This window comes from Austrofundulus limnaeus, unplaced genomic scaffold (genome assembly GCF_001266775.1).
Source record: "Austrofundulus limnaeus strain Quisiro unplaced genomic scaffold, Austrofundulus_limnaeus-1.0 Scaffold29, whole genome shotgun sequence".
Lineage (NCBI taxonomy): Eukaryota > Metazoa > Chordata > Actinopteri > Cyprinodontiformes > Rivulidae > Austrofundulus > Austrofundulus limnaeus.
Genome location: NW_013952431.1, coordinates 1103320 through 1111241, shown reverse-complemented (window position 1 = coordinate 1111241; position 7922 = coordinate 1103320). Strand labels below are relative to the sequence as shown.

The 7922-nt window shown below is 43.7% G+C and overlaps 1 protein-coding gene across 1 annotated transcript in view; it reads left to right on the top strand.

Moving 5' to 3' along the window:
* sik2b (salt-inducible kinase 2b) overlaps nucleotides 1-7922 on the top strand; it is a gene marked incomplete at its 5' end in the record, with an annotated part of 38527 nt that extends 30605 nt beyond the window's left edge. Inside the window, 6 exon segments of the mRNA XM_014005251.1 lie at nucleotides 538-769; nucleotides 1730-2026; nucleotides 4028-4185; nucleotides 4874-4987; nucleotides 5082-5170; nucleotides 6405-7922. Coding sequence (XP_013860705.1) covers nucleotides 538-769; nucleotides 1730-2026; nucleotides 4028-4185; nucleotides 4874-4987; nucleotides 5082-5170; nucleotides 6405-7020 — 1506 coding nt within the window.

The window sequence follows — 7922 nt, the reverse complement described above, 5'->3', positions numbered from 1 at the left end:
GTGTGTGTGTGTGTGTGTGTGTGTGTGTGTGTGTGTGTATCTCAGTCAACAAACACAGGGCTTCATGCTGTAACTAAAACACAGAAAAACAATTAAAATATGCAAACGATTCTTGTAAAATGAAAGGAAACGGAGGGAGGCAAGTAATGGAATTCTTCTCCTTGCAAGGAGGATGACATTTTTGTTTCTAKGATCTGCAAACGATGAAGTTTGTCTGTACCGTCGTTTTGCGTGCATCTTTAGGGTTTATAATACTTAGATTTTTTAAGGAATATGTTTGCTTTGAGTGTGAAAATGCCTACAGTTTAAATGTTGCAGCCATTCCTTCTCAGTCCTCAAATACACCTGTAGAAGGACTCCCAAAGATCTTCTGTTGAGAGGATGGCACACTCCAAGAGGAAATACTAATTCAACACAGGATTAACACATCAGAAACTGGCACAGACKGTTTAGCTTTGTTTATAGCTGTCACCTTCTGTTTCAGAAGTMTAACTATTGTTCCGTCTTTCAGTCTCTTTATCGTTTTCTTCATCACAGGTGAACGGCTGCCTGCTGGACCCCCTACCTCCCACCACTGTCCTCCGCAAGTCCTCCACCTCGTCGCCTAGCAACATGATGGAGACATCGATCGACGAGGGTATTGAGACCGAGGAACCCGACACAGAGGATGATCCGGCCCACCTGCTCTCAGCCTATCAGACAGCTCGATTTGGACAACGACGGCACACCTTGTCTGAAGTCATGAATCAGCCGGGCCCCTCAAACCAAGGTACGATGTCTGCTGATGACCAGGGTTATTATAGTTCACTAAAATTAACTCAGTAACGAAAACTGAAATTGAAAAAAAAAACATTTTAGTTAACTAAAATAAATAAAAACTGTAATAAAATAAAAAAWTGATAACTAACTGAAAATGTAATTATAGATAGAGTAGCCTTAGTTTTAGTGTTTGTCAATTAATTTTGAGCCGTGTGGATCTTTTTTTTATTTATTTTTTAATTGAGTAGTTTCACATTAGCTGTGGGCAGCTTACGGCACCTCATGGTCTGTAACACTCGTTTACAGTCTGCTGCTCAGCATTATCTGCCAAATAACGACAACTAAAGTTGAGAGAAAGCATCCACTTTGGGATTTCCTTAAATACGACTGCGAGAAAAATAAAATCAAGTGTCTTGTAGTGGAAACAGGTGCTAAAACAGGTGGAAAACTTCTCAAGGGGAAAACTGCATGAATCAAGCTCACACAAGATGGCTAACTATGACTATCTTGACACGCTAACTTCTCTCAGTAGCTCCACGAATAACAAGCAACAGGTAGCCCCGGGTTAGTTGGCAAAATTGAGTTACACAATTATTTTAGGAAYGTGTCGCTAATGGGCTGCTTTAACTAGCCACCAAATAGCTGTTGGTTAGTTAACTCACAGGAACATCACAAGATGGAGGATGCATTGGCAAGTAAACTATATAACAAACTAATACTAGAACTAATAAAAACTAAACTAAACTAAAAATAAGCATTAAAAATGCAATAGTATCGAATAAAAATGATCAAATCCACTGTAAAAATTKATTAAAACTAACTGAATTAAAAGAAAAAAGTCAAAACGAAATAAAACTAAACTATAATGAAAAATCCAAAGTTATTAAAACCTTGCTGACGACCTCTGCTTAAAAACTAAAATAGTTTTCTCAATCCCTGTGTTGACCTGGGATCAACGTTTCCTCCTCAGGTAAATTCTTCGCCCTCGGCCACAACCCATCCTCCAGTAGCATGAACTCAGACATGGGCTACGATATGGGGTCCGTGCAAAGTGACCTGGGTCTGCTGGAGGATTCTCTCTCCTCCTTCAGCGAAGCGATGCCAGCCAGCAGCTCCACTCCTGGCGTCACCCCTGCGCCCTTRTTGATGGCGAGGCCTGCCAACCCAGCGATGGCTGTCCTGACTTCGCAGCACAGGGAGACGCACAACCGCTCCCCCATCAGCTTCAGAGAAGGACGGCGTGCCTCTGACACCTCCCTCACACAAGGTCAGAACCAGCTAGATGAGGTTTGATTCCTTTAGATGCCAAACCTGTAAGCTCACAAACTGAATTTACTTTTTAGGAAGTGATATATCTTTTTTGTTTATAGCAGGTTCTCCAGGTCCAATTTATCACTTCGAAAATCTTTTCTGCCACTTAACCGTAGCCATTATTTTTTTGCCTATAATATGAAAATAAATTTGTCTTTATAAATTATGCAGGGATGTCCAATCCTGTTCCTCAAGAGCTGCTATCCTGTARGTTTTGAATGTTTCTCTGCTTCAGCACACCTGATTTGAWTAAACTAGTGATTAACAGCCTTCTGCAGAACTTGATGAGTTCCTGAAGAGCAGGGAAACAACTAAAACATGCAGGGTAGTGGCTCTAAAGGACCAGGATTGGACACTGCAGCTAGGTTATAAGTCTTTATTTGCTACTAACCCTTAACATTGCTGCTGTTTTAATATTAGCCAGCTGCGCAGTTGTCTTTGATAAGAACGTGGGCTTTCCTCTGGGTTTTTAATGTAATTCCTCACACTCCAACCTTCATTAACTCCTATTTGCATCTCAGATTTAAGTTATACTGTGGATTATGTAGGAGGCAGGTTTTGACAATGAGAATGAATGTGTTGAATCAAAAAGACATGATCTCCTTTTTTTTCTGTAGTCTTTTGAAAGTGAAACAGTAATGCAACGACAGGATATTTTGACACTGTCACTATACTATTCCCACCGCACGTCTGTTGAACAGAGCAACAAAGCTCCCGAGACTCTGTGAAAAGAATTTTTAACATTGACTGCAACTGATTTCGCCAAGACGGATTGAACGTAAATGCTTTGAAATCACAGATCAGACACATATAAGTGTCAATTAAATGCCATATCTGAGATGTCTCCGTGAGCTCAGAGACCACAGGGAGTTTGATGCCACAGACGAACAACGAGCGAGACGAGGAACTTTGATTTCCATGACACTGATGCAACACTCCTACAGCTGCTCTGTCAAAGCTGTTCACACAGAAGCAGATCTGCGTGTTTTCTATAGAAAATATACGTGTGTTTGAAATTGTCTCGTTGCCACCTCCCCCTTCCTTCACACCTTTCTTTCTCCATCTCTTCCTTCTCTCTCCTCCAGTCTCTCATCCTCTCTGTGTCTCTGACGACTACAACGGCGATGATTCACCTGGTGAATCAGACGCACATTTGAAGGTTTCAGCCCACATATCTCACTTCCCCTTGGCCCCCAACCCACCCTCCTGTTAACGTACCCCCCTCCCTATGTACTGCTCATTCCCTGTTTCATTGCCTTTCCTTTCCAAGTTGCAGGCAAGATTTCTGTCTTCACATCAGAAGAGCCAAAAACATAAGAGGCGGTGTTAAACAATCCCCGTCTACTGCACTGTTCTGTTTTCTTTTCTTTTTTTCCCCCTTTTTTTTGCTGTTTGTTTCCGTGCCTGCTGGTTGTAAATCACCTGCTCTTAAGCCAAGCAGAACCGATAATTCTGAGTTAAAAATATGTTCCTTCCCCAGCTCCTCGTTGACAGTCAGCAGCAGCGTGCGCTCCCAGTTGGTATTTGCACATATTTATTTCTTTCTTTCTCATAATCTTCTTTGGAGGGTATTGATGTGGCAGATTCTTTTGCGTCAGTCCGCTGCTGACTCTGGTTTTAAATAACTCCCACCATCGCAGTGAGTCAGGTCCTATCGTTCACAGCCGCAGCTCGTCACCACTGGACGGGTCTTATCAGAGCTGTTTGTGCCGTTGCACGCACACACTTTCACACACACACACACACACACAGACTCAGAGGTACAGTCACATGTGCACACACTGACGTACATCCAGTGACATTGTCAGCAGAGGTGATAAAAAGTGCGCACCAATCTAACGTCAGCGAGGATTAGGCCCGGTTTCTGTAGGAAACAAAACAACAAAAAATGGAGCATGGTTCATCCTATGTGAAGTGTGAATGTGCTGATTTTGAAGGATTTGATTTGTGCTTGCAGGTTTGGTGGCGTTTCGGCAGCACCTCCAAAACTTGGCAAGGACCAAAGGCATCTTGGATCTAAACAAAGTCCAGATGCTGGTAGAGCAGATGGGCTCTGGGGAAGGGGCCACCGGGGGCCCTGTGGGACCACAGCACCACTTGCACAACCTGCTGGAGGTCAGTCTGCTGCAAGAACACACACAAAAAACACACACTCCAACATCTACATATTCTCCCAAAGCTCATCTGCAGCCTTCTGATTTTATAAAAAAAAAAAAAAAAAAAAAAGCACACAAGCACCCAGGCTGTTGTGTAACCCCAGGAGAGGCAGCCAACTGTGACTTGTTTACTGTCTCCTGTCCCCCTGGAGCTCAGAGCCGTGGCCAAAATGAATGCAGCCATTGTTGAAATCCGTCAGACTTGCCCATAGTAAGTACTAGAATTCTGTCACACAAAAAAGACACACAGAGACACAACACGTGGGCAGCTATTTGATGAAAAAACTGTTGCTTTCCTGTAAACAAAAAATAAATTAGCACAGACAAGATCTTCCTGTTACCTTTTTTTTTCTTTTTGTTTGTTTGTTTTTAATTTTTGGTTAACCATCTCATAATGAAATAAAGCTGCTCTTTGTTTGTTATGATGCTTGAAGTCCCATCATCCTTTTAATTAGCTTTCATTCCATTTACCTAATGTGAAATCCCTCCGGTACGCTCCCTGTAGAGAAAAGGCATCTGGCTGATGGGTCGCCACACGAGCATCCGGGCAGGAGGATGAGGACACAGCTTTGTTAACACGAAGGAGATGGGGGGAAAACTGTGATCTGAGCTAATTTTCTTGCACCATTTTATGTTTTTAATTGAAGGGTGAGGCTTGCAAGCAGCAGGAGGGCCTAGCTTTATACCAAGGTGAGCCCCAGCCGCCTCTCCTGTCCCGCAGACAGAGTTTGGAAACACAGTACCTCACTCACAGACTACAGGTACCGTCCACACCACTCAGATTACTGGCTGACCACAGCAGTGATGGAGGTTGCAGATGATCGTGATGTAATTGTTAGTCTCTTTTGCCCAAAGGCCAACATCTTGGCTAACAGTCCTGCTAGCTGTCAGCTTTTCTGTAAGGAGACTCCTCGAAGTTTAGAGCAGCAGCTGCAGGAACACAGGTAATTCACACTGCTAAAGTCTCCTCTGCCTTTTAGGCTTTATTTTCTTTTCTTTTTTTTTCTTGGAGAGTTAAATATTCTGAATCATTCAGAGAGGAAACTAGCCGCAGCCAGATGATCAACCTGCTTCATTTACTTAGCCATCATTCAGTCCATGCTGCTCTTTAGCTGATTTTATGTTTCTTTGCCTTTCATTTTTACAGCGCTGTGCAAAAGTCTTTAACGGTTTGTTTCTTTTTGCTTCCAAGAAGCCAAACTGACTTGTCATTGTTTTAATCAGGTCTGGATCATCTGGATCAATGGTTCTTCAAGATTACTGAAGGTTTTTCAGAGTTCTATTTTTTTTTGGACTTTGGCTGTTTTTTCACTCATTTTCAGTCGAACACCTGACCCATTTCAGAGGAAGTTTATTTGTTTGTTATTCCACTAAACTCTGACCTATAGAAGCTCAGGGATGAGCTGGTGTTGTGTCAACACATAACAGACAACTTAGTAAAAAAAGTAAAAAAAACAAAAGTAGATGGATCTTTGGTCCCGTTTTATTATTAACAGTGTGTCACAAAGACACAATTAGTTCCAATTTCTTTACTTTAARATATAAACAAACTTATTAACAACAATAACACAGTTAGAAAAGATAAAACAGAATTAAGCAGCGATGTTATGATTCAACAGAGGTGTTAGCTGAAAACCTGACACATAAATGATCATCTCTCCGGTTCGATTTCAGCTCTTTGCTGTTCTGTTTTAAAACATGACTTCCAGATGCCATTCATCTTCAGGGATAGTTATTAGTCATACTCTTCTTTTGTCTTCCTCTTGTCCTCTCTTCTCATGTTTAGGAACACACCCTACAATATGCTGTCATGGTCAGATACAAGGACTGGACATAAAATGAGTGAAAGAAAGCAGCTACAGTTCAAAGACAGACTTAAGTCTGTAGAACGTTTTGTTCAAGACCACTTTAAAAGATTACAAGAGATTTAGATCGATTGGAAGCCAAGTCTAAAGAAATGAGAATTGGTCGAAATGTTCTGATTGGCTGTTTTCTTACCTCAATCATTTCATGCAGCAGATTTATTTCAAATAAAAAATGATGCAAAGAGWTGTTAAGTTAATTACAAACATAGAAAAGCTGATATAAGATGTCACCTTTTTAAAAATTGTTTACATTTAGCTCATGTTTGTTTCTGGTTTTATCTTTTTAATCGTGTCCTTGTCGTCTCTTTCACAGGCTGAACCAGAAGAGGATGTTCCTGCAGCAGCAGTCTCAGGGCATGGGTCTGCAGGCTTACTTCAACCAGATGCAGATAGCTGAAGGCTCCTACCCACCAGGCAGTCCTGCTTCGGACCTGACGGTGCCCCCGAGTCCCCCCCAGGGCCCCTCCATGTCTGCCAGCAGCCAGCCTCAGCCCCAGCAGCAGGGCAGTTCTCAGGCCTCCCCTCCCTTCAACCTGAGTCCCCTGCTGGAGCCCGGTGGGGGGGTGCTTTACGATCCCTACATGAGCCATCACCACTACACCCAGCATCTGCCCCACGGAGCTCCCCTCCACCCCCAGCTGCACCACCAACAGCCTCCCGAGGCCTCCAGCAGCGGCCTGAGCTTCAACTACCCCACGGGCTGTGAGCAGCAGCCCCTCGGACCTGAAACTCTGCTACCAGACCCGTACGAGTTCTCCCTGAACCCTGGTCTGATGCCTCCACTTGGCCCAGGAGAGGCCGTTCCTGGAGTTCTGGCTGCCGCGGGGCCGTCGGACAGCCTGGGCATGCCTGAGCTGCAGGGTTCTCTCCTGGACAGTGAGATGATGGAGACGGTGGACTCGCAGCATGGCTTTGTACTGGTCAACTGAAGCAGGCTGAGCTGAGTGTTAAGTAGCAGGAACCTACACGACACGGAGAGCGGCGAGAACGGAGATATAAGTGGAGGTCACACGTAGCAGCAGGGAAGGAAGTGTTGACTTTGGTACAACTGAAACAAACTTCATGTCTTGGTTGTGATGAACCTCAACTTTTCTACCAAAATCCTCCCTGAACCTACCTCCCTTTCTCCTTCTCCTCCTCTGCTCTGCCCTGCGGGGCAGCAGTGGGCCCCCCGGCGTGTGGCGGGGTGCGACCTTGGCCGTGCCGATTCGGCCGAACGGCTTTCGTCTGTGAGACTGCGTCGTGCGGTGCGGGGGGGGAGCGTGAGTGCGGGACGCTGCACATCCTTGAGGCTGCTGGGGTGCGGCGCCTCATCTAGAAATATTCTGAAAGTGAACTCATTTAGAACTTAATGAATTGCAACCAAAAGCACAACAGCTGACAGTGCTTTTTGTGTTTCAAATAGGACACGACAACAAGACTGGTTCACGAACTTCTGTCGATTTTTCTTTTTCTTTTAAGTTAGAAACCAGCTGAGCAAGAGAAGATAGCCCTCATTTATCACGGTAGTATGATTATCACCACAAATTAAAGTGTTAAAGTGGGGTTTTTTGTGTATAGTTAGTAAAGCACTATAATGCACAGACCATCAGGGTGGTCGTGCATCAGTTACAACACTATTGCTTTAAAAAACAAAAGGTAACTTTTGTATTTGCCGCCTCAGATACCCTAAGTAACGCTACATTTGTGCTGTCAGCTGATAAAGTTAGAATGTAGATTCAGTTTATGTGATTTCCTTTTTGTTTTTTGTTTGTTTCATATTGTAACTACTGATCATGAGTTAGTTTGTACACTACTGATTGCACAGTTTCAGTACACTCGATACGATGAA